General features: G+C 39.4%; 1 protein-coding gene across 2 annotated transcripts in view; it reads right to left on the reverse strand.

Moving 5' to 3' along the window:
- LOC149985681 (neutral amino acid transporter A-like) overlaps positions 1-20,029 on the reverse strand; it is a 95,292-nt gene that overhangs the window by 66,101 nt on the left and 9,162 nt on the right. Inside the window, exons 1-2 of one of the 2 annotated variants that reach the window (XM_090181739.1) lie at positions 14,621-15,298; positions 7,290-7,332 (exon numbers count right to left, since the gene is read on the reverse strand). In XM_090181739.1, the coding sequence (XP_090037865.1) occupies positions 7,290-7,332; positions 14,621-15,132 (555 nt within the window). In that variant the 5' untranslated portion in view covers positions 15,133-15,298. Of the gene's footprint in view, positions 1-7,289; positions 7,333-14,620; positions 15,299-20,029 lie in introns of those variants that run through there. The other variant, XM_090181749.1, reaches the window with a different exon arrangement.

Raw genomic sequence — 20,029 nt, forward strand, 5'->3', positions numbered from 1 at the left:
CCATGATGTAATACTACAGTAGGTGACAACAGGTTTAACCATGATGTAGTACTACAGTAGATGACAACAACAGGTTTTACCATGATGTAATACTACAGTAGATGACAACAGGTTTAACCATGATGTAATACTACAGTAGATGACAACAGGTTTAACCATGATGTAGTACTACAGTAGATGACAACAGGTTTAACCATGATGTAATACTACAGTAGATGGTGACAACAGGTTTAACCATGATGTAATACTACAGTAGGTGACAACAGGTTTAACCATGATGTAATACTACAGTAGATGACAACAGGTTTTACCATGATGTAATACTACAGTAGATGGTGACAGGTTTAACCATGATGTAATACTACAGTAGATGACAACAGGTTTAACCATGATGTAATACTACAGTAGATGACAACAGGTTTTACCATGATGTAATACTACAGTAGATGACAACAGGTTTAACCATGATGTAATACTACAGTAGATGACAACAGGTTTTACCATGATGTAATACTACAGTAGATGACAACAGGTTTTACCATGATGTAATACTACAGTAGATGGTGACAGGTTTAACCATGATGTAGTACTACAGTAGATGACAACAACAGGTTTTACCATGATGTAATACTACAGTAGATGGTGACAGGTTTAACCATGATGTAGTACTACAGTAGATGACAACAACAGGTTTTACCATGATGTAATACTACAGTAGATGGTGACAGGTTTAACCATGATGTAGTACTACAGTAGATGACAACAACAGGTTTTACCATGATGTAATACTACAGTAGATGGTGACAGGTTTAACCATGATGTAGTACTACAGTAGATGACAACAACAGGTTTTACCATGATGTAATACTACAGTAGATGACAACAGGTTTAACCATGATGTAATACTACAGTAGATGACAACAGGTTTAACCATGATGTAATACTACAGTAGATGACAACAGGTTTAACCATGATGTAATACTACAGTAGATGACAACAGGTTTAACCATGATGTAGTACTACAGTAGATGACAACAGGTTTTACCATGATGTAATACTACAGTAGATGACAACAGGTTTTACCATGATGTAATACTACAGTAGATGGTGACAACAGGTTTAACCATGATGTAATACTACAGTAGATGACAACGGGTTTAACCATGATGTAATACTACAGTAGATGACAACAGGTTTTACCATGATGTAATACTACAGTAGATGACAACAGGTTTAACCATGATGTAATACTACAGTAGATGACAACAGGTTTAACCATGATGTAATACTACAGTAGATGACAACAGGTTTAACCATGATGTAGTACTACAGTAGATGACAACAGGTTTAACCATGATGTAATACTACAGTAGATGACAACAGGTTTAACCATGATGTAATACTACAGTAGATGACAACAGGTTTAACCATGATGTAATACTACAGTAGATGACAACAGGTTTAACCATGATGTAGTACTACAGTAGATGACAACAGGTTTAACCATGATGTAATACTACAGTAGATGACAACAGGTTTTACCATGATGTAATACTACAGTAGATGACAACAGGTTTAACCATGATGTAATACTATAGTAGATGACAACAGGTTTAACCATGATGTAGTACTACAGTAGATGGTGACAACAGGTTTAACCATGATGTAATACTACAGTAGGTGACAACAGGTTTAACCATGATGTAGTACTACAGTAGATGGTGACAACAGGTTTAACCATGATGTAATACTACAGTAGGTGACAACAGGTTTAACCATGATGTAATACTACAGTAGATGACAACAGGTTTTACCATGATGTAGTACTACAGTAGATGACAACAGGTTTAACCATGATGTAATACTACAGTAGATGACAACAGGTTTAACCATGATGTAATACTACAGTAGATGACAACAGGTTTAACCATGATGTAATACTACAGTAGGTGACAACAGGTTTAACCATGATGTAATACTACAGTAGATGGTGACAACAGGTTTAACCATGATGTAATACTACAGTAGATGACAACAGGTTTAACCATGATGTAATACTACAGTAGATGACAACAGGTTTAACCATGATGTAGTACTACAGTAGATGACAACAGGTTTAACCATGATGTAATACTACAGTAGATGACAACAGGTTTTACCATGATGTAATACTACAGTAGATGACAACAGGTTTAACCATGATGTAATACTATAGTAGATGACAACAGGTTTAACCATGATGTAGTACTACAGTAGATGGTGACAACAGGTTTAACCATGATGTAATACTACAGTAGGTGACAACAGGTTTAACCATGATGTAGTACTACAGTAGATGGTGACAACAGGTTTAACCATGATGTAATACTACAGTAGGTGACAACAGGTTTAACCATGATGTAATACTACAGTAGATGACAACAGGTTTTACCATGATGTAGTACTACAGTAGATGACAACAGGTTTAACCATGATGTAATACTACAGTAGATGACAACAGGTTTAACCATGATGTAATACTACAGTAGATGACAACAGGTTTAACCATGATGTAATACTACAGTAGGTGACAACAGGTTTAACCATGATGTAATACTACAGTAGATGGTGACAACAGGTTTAACCATGATGTAATACTACAGTAGATGACAACGGGTTTAACCATGATGTAATACTACAGTAGATGACAACAGGTTTAACCATGATGTAATACTACAATAGATGACAACAGGTTTAACCATGATGTAATACTACAGTAGATGACAACAGGTTTAACCATGATGTAATACTACAGTAGATGACAACAGGTTTAACCATGATGTAATACTACAGTAGATGACAACAGGTTTAACCATGATGTAATACTACAGTAGATGACAACAGGTTTAACCATGATGTAGTACTACAGTAGATGACAACAGGTTTAACCATGATGTAATACTACAGTAGATGACAACAACAGGTTTAACCATGATGTAATACTACAGTAGATGACAACAGGTTTAACCATGATGTAATACTACAGTAGATGACAACAGGTTTAACCATGATGTAATACTACAGTAGATGACAACAGGTTTAACCATGATGTAATACTACAGTAGATGACAACAGGTTTAACCATGATGTAATACTACAGTAGATGACAACAGGTTTTACCATGATGTAATACTACAGTAGATGACAACAGGTTTAACCATGATGTAATACTACAGTAGATGACAACAGGTTTAACCATGATGTAATACTACAGTAGATGATGACAGGTTTAACCATGATGTAATACTACAGTAGATGGTGACAACAGGTTTAACCATGATGTAATACTACAGTAGATGACAACAGGTTTTACCATGATGTAATACTACAGTAGGTGGTGACAACAGGTTTAACCATGATGTAATACTACAGTAGATGACAACAGGTTTAACCATGATGTAGTACTACAGTAGATGACAACAGGTTTAACCATGATGTAATACTACAGTAGATGACAACAGGTTTAACCATGATGTAATACTACAGTAGATGACAACAGGTTTAACCATGATGTAATACTACAGTAGATGACAACAGGTTTAACCATGATGTAATACTACAGTAGATGACAACAGGTTTAACCATGATGTAATACTACAGTAGATGACAACAGGTTTAACCATGATGTAATACTACAGTAGATGGTGACAACAGGTTTAACCATGATGTAATACTACAGTAGATGACAACAGGTTTTACCATGATGTAATACTACAGTAGATGGTGACAACAGGTTTAACCATGATGTAATACTACAATAGATGACAACAGGTTTAACCATGATGTAATACTACAGTAGATGACAACAGGTTTAACCATGATGTAATACTACAGTAGATGACAACAGGTTTAACCATGATGTAATACTACAGTAGATGACAACAGGTTTAACCATGATGTAATACTACAGTAGATGACAACAGGTTTAACCATGATGTAATACTACAGTAGGTGACAACAGGTTTAACCATGATGTAATACTACAGTAGGTGACAACAGGTTTAACCATGATGTAATACTACAGTAGGTGACAACAGGTTTAACCATGATGTAACACTACAGTAGATGACAACAGGTTTAACCATGATGTAGTACTACAGTAGATGACAACAGGTTTAACCATGATGTAATACTACAGTAGATGACAACAGGTTTAACCATGATGTAATACTACAGTAGATGGTGACAACAGGTTTAACCATGATGTAATACTACAGTAGATGACAACAGGTTTAACCATGATGTAATACTACAGTAGATGGTGACAACAGGTTTTACCATGATGTAATACTACAGTAGGTGGTGACAACAGGTTTAACCATGATGTAATACTACAGTAGATGACAACAGGTTTAACCATGATGTAATACTACAGTAGATGACAACAGGTTTAACCATGATGTAATACTACAGTAGATGACAACAGGTTTAACCATGATGTAATACTACAGTAGATGACAACAGGTTTTACCATGATGTAATACTACAGTAGGTGGTGACAACAGGTTTAACCATGATGTAATACTACAGTAGATGACAACAGGTTTAACCATGATGTAATACTACAGTAGATGGTGACAACAGGTTTAACCATGATGTAATACTACAGTAGATGGTGACAACAGGTTTAACCATGATGTAATACTACAGTAGATGACAACAGGTTTTACCATGATGTAACACTACAGTAGATGGTGACAACAGGTTTAACCATGATGTAATACTACAGTAGGTGACAACAGGTTTAACCATGATGTAATACTACAGTAGATGACAACAGGTTTAACCATGATGTAATACTACAGTAGGTGACAACAGGTTTAACCATGATGTAATACTACAGTAGATGACAACAGGTTTTACCATGATGTAATACTACAGTAGATGACAACAACAGGTTTAACCATGATGTAATACTACAGTAGATGACAACAGGTTTAACCATGATGTAGTACTACAGTAGATGACAACAGGTTTAACCATGATGTAATACTACAGTAGATGGTGACAACAGGTTTAACCATGATGTAATACTACAGTAGATGACAACAGGTTTTACCATGATGTAATACTACAGTAGATGGTGACAACAGGTTTAACCATGATGTAATACTACAATAGATGACAACAGGTTTAACCATGATGTAATACTACAGTAGATGACAACAGGTTTAACCATGATGTAATACTACAGTAGATGACAACAGGTTTAACCATGATGTAACACTACAGTAGATGACAACAGGTTTAACCATGATGTAATACTACAGTAGATGACAACAGGTTTAACCATGATGTAATACTACAGTAGATGACAATAGGTTTAACCATGATGTAATACTACAGTAGATGACAACAGGTTTAACCATGATGTAATACTACAGTAGATGGTGACAACAGGTTTTACCATGATGTAATACTACAGTAGGTGGTGACAACAGGTTTAACCATGATGTAATACTACAGTAGATGACAACAGGTTTAACCATGATGTAATACTACAGTAGATGACAACAGGTTTAACCATGATGTAATACTACAGTAGATGACAACAGGTTTAACCATGATGTAATACTACAGTAGATGACAACAGGTTTTACCATGATGTAATACTACAGTAGGTGGTGACAACAGGTTTAACCATGATGTAATACTACAGTAGATGACAACAGGTTTAACCATGATGTAATACTACAGTAGATGGTGACAACAGGTTTAACCATGATGTAATACTACAGTAGATGGTGACAACAGGTTTAACCATGATGTAATACTACAGTAGATGACAACAGGTTTTACCATGATGTAACACTACAGTAGATGGTGACAACAGGTTTAACCATGATGTAATACTACAGTAGATGACAACAGGTTTTACCATGATGTAATACTACAGTAGATGACAACAACAGGTTTAACCATGATGTAATACTACAGTAGATGACAACAGGTTTAACCATGATGTAATACTACAGTAGATGATGACAACAGGTTTAACCATGATGTAGTACTACAGTAGATGACAACAGGTTTAACCATGATGTAATACTACAGTAGATGATGACAACAGGTTTAACCATGATGTAATACTATAGTAGATGACAACAGGTTTAACCATGATGTAATACTACAGTAGATGACAACAGGTTTTACCATGATGTAATACTACAGTAGATGACAACAGGTTTAACCATGATGTAATACTACAGTAGATGACAACAGGTTTAACCATGATGTAGTACTACAGTAGATGACAACAGGTTTAACCATGATGTAATACTACAGTAGATGATGACAACAGGTTTAACCATGATGTAGTACTACAGTAGATGACAACAGGTTTAACCATGATGTAGTACTACAGTAGATGACAACAGGTTTTACCATGATGTAATACTACAGTAGATGACAACAGGTTTAACCATGATGTAATACTACAGTAGATGACAACAGGTTTATTAAAACTGAATTATAGTAATGATTAATTGTTCTTGGTGTTGTTTTGTTAATGTTTGGTATCAGTATTATAAATGAAAAGGCATTACATGGCTGTAATTTCTCATTCCTGGCCTGCTGATGATTATTATTCAGCTCTCTGTGTGTGTGTGTGTGTGTGTGTGTGTGTGTGTGTGTGTGTGTGTGTGTGTGTGTGTGTGTGTGTGTGTGTGTGTGTGTGTGTGTGTGTGTGTGTTTTTGTCTTGTTCATCTCTATCCTCGTGGGGACCTGAAATCCGTAAATGTCCCCATGAGAACATGGATAAAAGGACACATTTGCGTGTGTGTGTGTTCCTCCCCAAAAATTGAACCCTCCTGACCCTCTTTTAGCCTTAATAGACAGACACTCACACAGTTCCAGGAAATGGTACCGGGCAGCCACTGGGCACATTAAAGAGCAACGAGGCGAGACAGGTTGCTAGGCTGTTTGGAATGGAATCACCTCACTATGGTAACGGTTGGTGAAAGGAAGATGAGAGGTGCTAAGACGAGAGGGAGAGCAGAACTCTCTTTATTCTGAGTCTCTTCCTTAATGACCTTATATAGACTTTCAACGCTAAGAAAAGGATTTATGGTATATATATGAAGAGGTGAGCATAGGACACTATGTGTGAGTGAGAGAGAGAGAGAGAGAGAGAGATGAAGAGAGAAAGAAAGTTAGAGAAAGAGATGAAGAGAGGGGAGAGAGACTGATAGGTAGAGAGAGAGAGGAGAGAAAGATGACGAGGGGTGAAGAGAGAGATAGATATACTTACAGAACGGAATGCTGCAGCCACAAGGTTAGCTGGGAACAAATTCCTGCAGAGGAAGACAAGATAAACAGTTGAGGTTTCATTAATGTGTTAGGCTTGAACCAGGGGTACATCATAATAATATCCCCTTTCTCCTGAAGTGTGCACTTGTTCACTACTTCCCACAAATCTTGAAGCATTGGATTGGTGGAGGCATAGATAAGTGGGAGTTACCTTCATATTTCTTAAACCAGTAATCTCCTTGTGAATGATTTTTTAAATGTTTTTATTTAACCTTTATTTAACTAGGCAAGTCAAGTTAAGAACCAATTCGTATTTACAATGACGGCTTACCGGGGAACTGTGGGTTAAATGCCTTGTTCGGGGGCAGAACGACAGATTTTTACCTTGTCAGCTCGGGGATTCTATCCAGCAACCTTTCGGTTACTAGTCCAACGCTCTAACCAGTAGTGGTTAGAAGTGAACAAATGAACACTTTGAGGCAGGAGACATACTTGGGACAAAGCCCCTCTCTCTGGTTCATCAGTAACACAACAGAAAACTGTTTAACCACTACAAAGCAAGCCTTACACGATGAATAACCACAGAATCTGCGTGAATTCACGACTTCAATCCCGTTTTTCTCTGATTACATAATATTAATGAAAGCAGAGGTTAAGAAACACATTCAATGTTTAAATCAATTGTTCAATGAGGCCATGGAATTTATTGACCAATGGCATTTATTGAACTTATAAACCAACATCTCTTAAAGGAGAAGTTGACCAAAATCCAGGGACTCCCAAGTGATTCCATAGATTGAAACTAGTTCAGTGGAGTTGGCCCTCTCCCCCTCCCCCTCTCTCCCTCTACTGGAGAACTGAAACAGCTGCGGGTCACGTGACTAGTGACGTTGCTGGCTCTGGTCCGTTGTCAATGAATGCATAAATACGAAAACTATGGACAAATTCATTATTTTATTGAAAGTGTACACATTAGCTAATTTTGTCAAAATTACTAGCGGTTTTGAATCAGGAAATGTGTACTTTTCTACCTAAGTGATTATTTTAGATAATATTTTATGTAGCCGACTGCCATAGCAGACTGAGATACGTAACGACTGACAACAGAGCAGAGTGAGGCCGGCATCCAGCATGACCCGTTTCTGCAGCTGTCTCAGTTCTGCACTCCAGGGGAGACAGAGGAGGAAAGGGCAAACTTCACTGAACTACAGAGGTTTCAATGTATGGAATCACTTGGCAGTTCCTGGATTTTTTGTGAACTTCTCCTTTAATTTACCCACATAGTTAAACTACATAATGCTGGGGTGCAACACTACCCACATAGTTAAACTACATAATGCTGGGGTGCAGCACTATCCACATAGTTAAACTACATAATGCTGGGGTGCATCACTACCCACATTGTTAAACTACATAATGCTGGGGTGCATCACTACCCACATTGTTAAACTACATAATGCTGGGGTGCAGCACTACCCACATAGTTAAACTACATAATGCTGGGGTGGTTCACTACCCACATAGTTAAAACTACATAATGCTGGGGTGCATCACTACCCACATAGTTAAACTACATAATGCTGGGGTGGTTCACTACCCACATAGTTAAAACTACATAATGCTGGGGTGCATCACTACCCACATAGTTAAACTACATAATGCTGGGGTGCATCACTACCCACATAGTTAAACTACATAATGCTGGGGTGCAGCACTACCCACATAGTTAAACTACATTATGCTGGGGTGCAGCACTACCCACATAGTTAAACTACATAATGCTGGGGTGCAGCACTACCCACATAGTTAAACTACATAATGCTGGGGTGGTTCACTACCCACATAGTTAAACTACATAATGCTGGGGTGGTCCACTACCCACATAGTTAAACTACATAATGCTGGGGTTCAGCACTACCCACATAGTTAAACTACATAATGCTGGGGTGGTCCACTACCCACATAGTTAAACTACATAATGCTGGGGTGCAGCACTACCCACATAGTTAAACTACATTATGCTGGGGTGCAACACTACCCACATAGTTAAACTACATAATGCTGGGGTGCAGCACTACCCACATAGTTAAACAACATTATGCTGGGGTGCAACACTACCCACATAGTTAAACTACATAATGCTGGGGTGCAGCACTACCCACATAGTTAAACTACATAATGCTGGGGTGCAGCACTACCCACATAGTTAAACTACATTATGCTGGGGTGGTTCACTACCCACATAGTTAAACTACATTATGCTGGGGTGCAGCACTACCCACATAGTTAAACTACATTATGCTGGGGTGCATCACTACCCACATAGTTAAACTACATTATGCTGGGGTGCATCACATAGTTAAACTACATAATGCTGGGGTGCAGCACTACCCACATAGTTAAACTACATTATGCTGGGGTGCATCACTACCCACATAGTTAAACTACATTATGCTGGGGTGCAGCACTACCCACATAGTTAAACACTTCAGGACAGGTGGATTCTTGTCCCAGACAGGACAGGTGAATTCTTGTCCCAGACACTTTGTAATAGACCACTAATACTTCAGGACAGGTGGATTCTTGTCCCAGACAGTTTGTAATAGACCACTAATACTTCAGGACAGGTGAATTCTTGTCCCAGACACTTTGTAATAGACCACTAATACTTCAGGACAGGTGGATTCTTGTTCCAGACAGTTTGTAATAGACCACTAATACTTCAGGACAGGTGAATTCTTGTCCCAGACACTTTGTAATAGACCACTAATACTTCAGGACAGGTAGATTCTTGTCCCAGACAGGACAGGTGAGTTCTTGTCCCAGACACTTTGTAATAGACCACTAATACTTCAGGACAGGTGGATTCTTGTCCCAGACAGTTTGTAATAGACCACTAATACTTCAGGACAGGTGGATTCTTGTCCCAGACAGTTTGTAATAGACCACTAATACTTCAGGACAGGTGGATTCTTGTCCCAGACAGTTTGTAATAGACCACTAATACTTCAGGACAGGTGAATTCTTGTCCCAGACAGTTTGTAATAGACCACTAATACTTCAGGACAGGTGGATTCTTGTCCCAGACAGTTTGTAATAGACCACTAACACTTCAGGACAGGTGATTCTTGTCCCAGACAGTTTGTAATAGACCACTAATACTTCAGGACAGGTGAATTCTTGTCCCAGACAGTTTGTAATAGACCACTAATACTTCAGGACAGGTGAATTCTTGTCCCAGACAGGACAGGTGAATTCTTGTCCCAGACACTTTGTAATAGACCACTAATACTTCAGGACAGGTGGATTCTTGTCCCAGACAGTTTGTAATAGACCACTAATACTTCAGGACAGGTGGATTCTTGTCCCAGACAGGACAGGTGAATTCTTGTCCCAGACAGTTTGTAATAGACCACTAATACTTCAGGACAGGTGAATTCTTGTCCCAGACAGGACAGGTGAATTCTTGTCCCAGACACTTTGTAATAGACCACTAATACTTCAGGACAGGTGGATTCTTGTCCCAGACAGTTTGTAATAGACCACTAATACTTCAGGACAGGTGATTCTTGTCGCAGACAGTTTGTAATAGACCACTAATACTTCAGGACAGGTGGATTCTTGTCCCAGACAGTTTGTAATAGACCACTAATACTTCAGGACAGGTGAATTCTTGTCCCAGACAGTTTGTAATAGACCACTAATACTTCAGGACAGGTGGATTCTTGTCCCAGACAGTTTGTAATAGACCACTAATACTTCAGGACAGGTGGATTCTTGTCCCAGACAGTTTGTAATAGACCACTAATACTTCAGGACAGGTGATTCTTGTCCCAGACAGTCTGTAATAGACCACTAATACTTCAGGACAGGTGAATTCTTGTCCCAGACAGTTTGTAATAGACCACTAATACTTCAGGACAGGTGAATTCTTGTCCCAGACAGTTTGTAATAGACCACTAATACTTCAGGACAGGTGATTCTTGTCCCAGACAGTTTGTAATAGACCACTAATACTTCAGGACAGGTGGATTCTTGTCCCAGACAGTTTGTAATAGACCACTAATACTTCAGGACAGGTGGATTCTTGTCCCAGACAGTTTGTAATAGACCACTAATACTTCAGGACAGGTGGATTCTTGTCCCAGACAGTTTGTAATAGACCACTAATACTTCAGGACAGGTGAATTCTTGTCCCAGACAGTTTGTAATAGACCACTAATACTTCAGGACAGGTGATTCTTGTCCCAGACAGTTTGTAATAGACCACTAATACTTCAGGACAGGTATATTCTTGTCCCAGACAGGACAGGTGAATTCTTGTCCCAGACAGTTTGTAATAGACCACTAATACTTCAGGACAGGTGATTCTTGTCCCAGACAGTTTGTAATAGACCACTAATACTTCAGGACAGGTATATTCTTGTCCCAGACAGGACAGGTGAATTCTTGTCCCAGACAGTTTGTAATAGACCACTAATACTTCAGGACAGGTAGATTCTTGTCCCAGACAGTTTGTAATAGACCACTAATACTTCAGGACAGGTATATTCTTGTCCCAGACAGTTTGTAATAGACCACTAATACTTCAGGACAGGTGAATTCTTGTCCCAGACAGTTTGTAATAGACCACTAATACTTCAGGACAGGTGTATTCTTGTCCCAGACAGTTTGTAATAGACCACTAATACTTCAGGACAGGTGAATTCTTGTCCCAGACAGTTTGTAATAGACCACTAATACTTCAGGACAGGTGAATTCTTGTCCCAGACAGTTTGTAATAGACCACTACTACTTCAGGACAGGTGATTCTTGTCCCAGACAGTTTGTAATAGACCACTAACACTTCAGGACAGGTGATTCTTGTCCCAGACAGTTTGTAATAGACCACTAACACTTCAGGACAGGTGGATTCTTGTCCCAGACAGTTTGTAATAGACCACTAACACTTCAGGACAGGTGGATTCTTGTCCCAGACAGTTTGTAATAGACCACTACTACTTCAGGACAGGTGGATTCTTGTCCCAGACAGTTTGTAATAGACCACTAATACTTCAGGACAGGTGGATTCTTGTCCCAGACAGTTTGTAATAGACCACTAATACTTCAGGACAGGTGGATTCTTGTCCCAGACAGTTTGTAATAGACCACTAATACTTCAGGACAGCTGATTCTTGTCCCAGACAGTTTGTAATAGACCACTAATACTTCAGGACAGGTGAATTCTTGTCCCAGACAGTTTGTAATAGACCACTAATACTTCAGGACAGGTGAATTCTTGTCCCAGACAGTTTGTAATAGACCACTAACACTTCAGGACAGGTGATTCTTGTCCCAGACAGTTTGTAATAGACCACTAACACTTCAGGACAGGTGGATTCTTGTCCCAGACAGTTTGTAATAGACCACTAACACTTCAGGACAGGTGGATTCTTGTCCCAGACAGTTTGTAATAGACCACTAATACTTCAGGACAGGTTATTCTTGTCCCAGACAGTTTGTAATAGACCACTAATACTTCAGGACAGGTGGATTCTTGTCCCAGACAGTTTGTAATAGACCACTAATACTTCAGGACAGGTGATTTCTTGTCCCAGACAGTTTGTAATAGACCACTAATACTTCAGGACAGGTGATTCTTGTCCCAGACAGTTTGTAATAGACCACTAATACTTCAGGACAGGTGATTCTTGTCCCAGACAGGACAGGTGAATTCTTGTCCCAGACACTTTGTAATAGACCACTAATACTTCAGGACAGGTGGATTATTGTCCCAGACAGTTTGTAATAGACCACTAATACTTCAGGACAGGTGGATTCTTGTCCCAGACAGTTTGTAATAGACCACTAATACTTCAGGACAGGTGATTCTTGTCCCAGACAGTTTGTAATAGACCACTAATACTTCAGGACAGGTGATTCTTGTCCCAGACAGTCTGCACTGATACCTGATGCTGTGTTTTATGATAAGAGGCACAAGTGTTTTCAGTCATGCACCAACAGTGGCATGTATAGAGTATTGGAATACATGTACAGCCATACAGGGATATATGGCTGTGATATATGGCTGTGATATATGGCTGTGATATATGGCTGTGATATATGGCTGTGCTATATGGCTGTGCTATATGGCTGTGATATATGGCTGTGATATATGGCTGTGCTATATGGCTGTGATATATGGCTGTGCTATATGGCTGTGATATATGGCTGTGCTATATGGCTGTGATATATGGCTGTGATATATGGCTGTGATATATGGCTGTGATATATGGCTGTGATATATGGCTGTGCTATATGGCTGTGATATATGGCTGTGCTATATGGCTGTGATATATGGCTGTGCTATATGGCTGTGATATATGGCTGTGATATATGGCTGTGATATATGGCTGTGATATATGGCTGTGATATATGGCTGTGCTATATGGCTGTGATATATGGCTGTGCTATATGGCTGTGATATATGGCTGTGATATATGGCTGTGATATATGGCTGTGCTATATGGCTGTGATATATGGCTGTGCTATATGGCTGTGCTATATGGTTGTGAGCATGCCTGTGTAGTTGACATACGCCAGCTGTGGCATATCTTGGGCTTCCCTACAGATAACTTTTCTTTGTGCAGAACAGAATCCTGGGTTTAACAGCTGTCAGCTTTCCCTCAGATGCAGACAGACAGATGGACAGGCAGGTAGACACAGACAGGAAGGCAGACAGATAGGAGGGCAGGCCCAGCGTTTGACGGGCAGATAGTTGGACACATAGACCGACTGACAGACACACAGACAGTCATTCAGGTAGAGAGGGAGTTATAGGTAGGCAGACACACAGACGGGCAGACAGGCAGACACCCAATGACACACTGTGTGAGAACCTTTGTCTCATGGGAATGCTATAGTTATTTTATGTTGTTTGTTTGCTGTGATTCTTCCTGTCAGGGTCTGTTTTGTTTTTCTTACTGCTTTATATTGTACCATTATGCATAAACAAATCACGTAAATGAAAAACATATGTTAACTAATTCCCCCCAAAATATTGACCAATGACCATCTATATCCATGCCTAGGTCTCTTGATTTCTGAGTGCCATGTAATTCCATGTAAGGTACTGGAACAAGCATGCGCCTTGGCTCTCATCTGTGTAACCTATATAGGCTACAGTATTGCGGCCGGGGGAATTAGTGGAGCACGCATTTACTCTACTACTACCCGCCCCCCAGTCATCTCACCCCCTCAGGCATGCTAGCTTATTTCCTCTCAAGAAACACTCTTTAACATAATACATGTATTAGCCTATTGAAACAATAACCTCATCCCCGCAACCGTTACCTTGCAAGATCTAAAAACGAATCCGTGGTCTCCTTGTTGGTATTGACGCTCTCGAGACCTAGATTATTTGTGTTCAGAGCCCCGGCACCGACTCCCGGTTTGATAATGAAGGCGAGGGACACACCAATTCCCGATGCGATGAGTGTGGTCACCAGGAAGTAGGAGACCGCGATGCCTCCTAGTTTCCCCAAGGAGCGCGTGTCCAGGCTGGCGGCGCCGGAGATCAGGCTGCACACGACCAGAGGAAGGATAATCATCTTCAGCATCCTCAGAAGCATCTCACCGGGGAAAGCAAAATAAGTCATCTGCGCCCGGGTTAGGTTCATATTCCGAACCATCATTCCGAGGCCGACGCCTACTAGAACTCCAGACACCGTCATTATCACTAACATATTCCTATTCAAAAATCTCATCAACTTGTCTTTACAGCTTGTCTTCTTCTTTCCATTCTTCTCCAAGATGTCGTCGGTGGAGACCGAATCGGTCATTGTGTGTCCGTTTTTCTTCTCCATGTTGATGGAAATTGTGGGGCAGAACACTGAATAACGGTAAATTCGTGAGAAAATTGAATGTTCCTGGAGCAGCGTGGGAGAACACACTCTCAGACGAGTAGCATTTGCGAGTAGACTGATGCAAGCGTAATTAGTCCTGTCAAACGCAACGTGTTTCTCCACCAATGGTGAGAGAGGGGCTACACACTAAAAAAAAGAGGACATGCGCACTTCCTTCTTTTGCTCAATATTAAGACCATCTGATGCAACAGTGGGAGAAATTGCCTGGGTCTGCAACTGTGCATTTGTATTGATACATGTTGTGACTGGAAATTAGAGAAAAATGTCAACATTTCAAAGATAATATTTGATTTAGTGTACCTCTAGTTGTGTCATTATTTTACACTAGTCATTATCTGCAGATTAAATAACTTAGGCCTGTATAGCGAATTACTTGATTGAACATTCTGAGTGAGACAAACTCTCCATGAATGACATCATGCCTATAGGTTATTAATTAATGAAACATATGAGTGAGACCAACTCTCCACGAATGACATCATGCCTATAGGTTATTAATTAATGAAACATATGAGTGAGACCAACTCTCCATGAAGGACATCATGCCTATAGGTTATTAATTAATGAAACATATGAGTGAGACAAACTCTCCATGAATGACATCATGCCTATAGGTTATTTAAGCAATAAGCCCCAAGGAGGTGTGGTGTATGGCCAATATACCACGGCTAAGGGCTCTTCTTATGCACAACGCAATGCAGAGTGCCTGGATACAGCACTTAGCCGTGGTATATTGGCCATATACCACAAACCCCTGAGGCGCCATATTGATATTATAAACTGGTTACTAAAGTAATTCAAAATAAATGTTTTATCATTCCCGTGGTGTACGGTCTGATATACCACTGCTGTAAGCCAATCAGCATTCATGGCTCGAACCACCCAGTTTATAATAATCAGTGAGACAAACTCTCCATGAATGACATGTACTTTATGCAGTACTGTTTGGTGATGGTGGGTCTGAATGGGGGGGTGAACCATGCCTATGGGGCGCTGGTAATGTGCACGCTGTTGGGATGGAGCCTACAGAGCCTAACCTTTTAACTTTTTTACACATTCTGCTGTTTTACAGCCTGGATTAAATTGAGATGTTATGTCACTGGCCTACACACAATACAATACCCAAATTCATTCAAATTAAAAGCTGTAATGTTGTGAGTCAATAAGTTTTCCATCCCTTTGTTATGGGAAGCCTAAATAAATTCAGGGGTAAAAATGTGCTTAACAAGTCAAATAATGGATCAACAACATTGTAGTTACTCCACAATAGTAACCTAAATGACAGAGTGAAAACAAGGACGCCTGTACAGAACAAAAATATTCCAAAACATGCATCATGTTTGCAATAAGGCACTAAAGTAAAACTGCACAAAATGTGGCAAAGAAATTAACTTTTATGTCCTGAATACAAAGCGTTACGTTTGGGGCAAATCCAACACAGCACATCACTGAGTACCACTCTTCATATTTTCAAGCATGGTGGTGGCTGCATCATGTTATGAGTATGCTTGTCATTGGCAAGGACTAGGGAGTTTTTTTAAATAAAAAAAATGGAAAAGAGCTAAGCACAGGCAAAATCCTAGAGGAAAACTTGATTCAGTCTGCTTTCCAACAGACACTGGGAGACAAATGCACCTTTCAGCAGGACAATAACCTAAAACACAGGGCCAAATCTACACTGGAGTTGCTTACCAAGGTGACATTTAATGTTCCTGAGTGGCCTAGTTACAGTTTTGATTTAAATGGGCTTGAAAATCTATGGCAAGACTTGAGAATGTCTGTCTAGCAATGATCAACAACCAAACGTGACAGAGCTAGAAGAAAAGAATAATGTGCAAGTATTGTACAATCCAGGTGTGCAAAGCTCTTAGAGACTTACCCAGAAAGACTCACAGCTGTAATCACTGCCACACATAATTCTAACATGTATTGACTTAGCGGTGTCAATACATATGTAAAATAAAATATTTCTGTATTTTGCAAAAATGTCTAAAAACATGTTTCCCATTTGTTGTTATGGGGTAGTGTGTGTAGATGTGTGAGAAAATAAATACATTATAATCCATGTTGAATTCAGGCTATAACACAACATGTGGAATAAATCAAGTGGATTGAATACTTTCCGAAGGCACTGTATATGCTAGGAGCTAGTCCTATTGGCTATAGGCTAGGCTACATTTATTAATCATATAGCCTATCTTGGATACAATTAGGTGCTCTTAAAATCCGTGCATCGATGCGTACTGTCAGACCATTCTCTCATAACTCCTATGTGCTTCATGTTGTCATTGAGACCGAAATACTTTGTTCCCGATCCCAAAATAACACATGCAGTTGCCAAAGAAGACGAGGGGCGGGTTTACCGCCCGGCCCTGCTAATAATCCATTCAACATTGTACGCGAGCGGACAGGCCTTTTAGGGGTCTGCGTAGATCTCAGTCAGTCCTACATCTTCAGATATTATGTAATGTCAGTTATCCTATAAGATTGAAAATTGCAGCAATGTTATTTTATAGGCTGTACATGAATAAAGTGTAGGCTACAAATCAATCTCTGGTGATCTTGTGTTGTGTCATGGTGTAGCTTATAGGCTCTCAACATCATTATAATATATAGTATTATTATTATTTAACTAGGCAAGTCAGTTAAGAACAAATTCTTATTTTCAATGACAGTGTGTTAACTGCCTGTTCAGGGGCAGAACGACAGATCGGCTCGGGGGCTTTGAACTCGCAACCTTCCGGTTACTAGTCCAACGCTCTAACCACTAGGCTACCCTGCCGCCCCTATGTGAATATGGCACAGTGCAATGATAGGCCTAATGCATGATAACAGAAATAGGTTAGGCCAAATAGCCTGCAGTAACTTCATTTCCTATAGGCTTTGTGTGAATGATTGATTATTCAGAGGTTTTTTTATCTGGACTTCTGCCTACTTTGAGTGACACGGAGGCAGACTGTCATCACTCCTAGAATCCAATTAGATGACACCATAATAAAGGTTATTTCCCACTCAGAGATTCCTGTCCTCCTCCCAATAGGCCTACTGCCAGTTTGAACATATCTAAAACATGCTGCAGCTTTCTAATAAGAAGGCCTAATTTACTGTCACTTATAAAATAAAAAGTCATTTTGTTACCAAATCTGTCAGTTAGCTAAATGGCTAGGGTGGTAGGCCTAAGTTACTTACATTAATGAACAAACTTAATAGGTCATTTTGATAAGTATATGCTATATATTTCATATGAGACGGTCATCTTGTCTGTTAATCAGGTTCCAGATTTATATATAGATGATCTTGATCAGCTGATCAGCTGTCCCTGTCTGATGTTGATTTTTGATGTAACAGTGATTTTGTTATTTCCACTTTAGATTGAATATTCATAAAACTGTAAATGGTTTATATTCCATTGTGAAATCTCTGCCCACATCTAGGCCACCGGCGAGCTAACACTAAATCACCCTTGTAGACTAGTAGGGATGGATGTTGGAATCTACAGTTTGAACTTGTGCACTAAACCAAATCTACAGGCTACCATACTGTACAGTCTTTGAGACTACATTACATCTAGGCCTTGGTCATGACTCTCAGTTCCATTAAATTACACACAGGAGTCATAAGAGTCTCAGGTCCATTACATTACACATAAGAGTCATTGGAAGAAGGCCTCTTCTGTAGGTGGGAGTACTACAGCTTCTTCAGGATCAGTGTCCCGTCCTCGGGACAGTTGTGCTAACGTAGGCTAATGTGATTAGCATGAGGTTGTAAGAAACAAAAAATAAATCCAGTACATAGACATATCTGATATGGGCAGAAAGCTTCAATTCTTGTTAATCTAACTGCACTGTCCAATTTACAGTAGCTATTACATGGTATTATAATACCATGCTATTGTTTGAGGAGTGTGCACAAATGTATGAATAAACCAATTAGGCACATTTGGGCAGTCTTGATACAACATTTTTAATAGATATGCCATAGTTCATTACTTCACTCTAAAACTTTGCACATACAGTGCTGCCATCTAGTGGCAAAAGTCTAAATTGCGCCTGGGCTAGGAATAGTTTTTTTTCTTTGTATTATCTTTTATCAGATCTAATGTGTTGAATTCTCCTACATTTGTTTCACATTTCCACAAACTTCAAAGTGTTTCCTTTCAAATGGTATCAAGAAAATGCATATCCTTGCTTCAGGTCCTGAGCTACAGGCAGTTAGATTTGGTTATGTCATTTTAGGCGAAAATTGAAAAAAAGGGGCGGATCCTTAAGACGTTCCATGATGCTCTGTTTAACATGCATCACTTGGGTTACGGTTTTAAAAGCATAAGGATTATCTTTCATATCAGTGAGAAATAATTGTCAAAAAACAAAGGGTTAAATTGGTACACACCTTGATAGGATGAGGGTTAGTGTTCCCACTGGGCCATATCTCCATGTTACAGCACATGTTTATGGATTACAGATGGAAGACAGAGGTTCCACCTGTGCTAATTAGCTGTCTAGCATGCTTCAAACACCTGTGTGTAATGGAAGATGGCTGCCAGAAACATGTTGTCACTGAAAAATACTGTCCACAGCAACTGTGATAAAGCCAGTTAAAACCTTGTACAGTAAGGGTATATTTTGCATTTGTGTAATGATTTTAATATGACATGAAAGTCAAGGGCTTTATGATTCTAGAACCATATTGCAATTAAGAATCTACTCACTTTTAGACAGAGTATTTGGCTGTTTTGGCTGCCACAGTCAGTATACCGCTGAAAATAACATTTACTGAACAAAAATATGAATACAAAATGTAATGTGTTGGTCCCATGTTTCATGAGCTGAAATTAAAG

The sequence above is a fragment of the Oncorhynchus mykiss genome, chromosome 1, assembly GCF_057628025.1.
Source record: "Oncorhynchus mykiss isolate SJ-2025 chromosome 1, ASM5762802v1, whole genome shotgun sequence".
Taxonomy (NCBI): domain Eukaryota; kingdom Metazoa; phylum Chordata; class Actinopteri; order Salmoniformes; family Salmonidae; genus Oncorhynchus; species Oncorhynchus mykiss.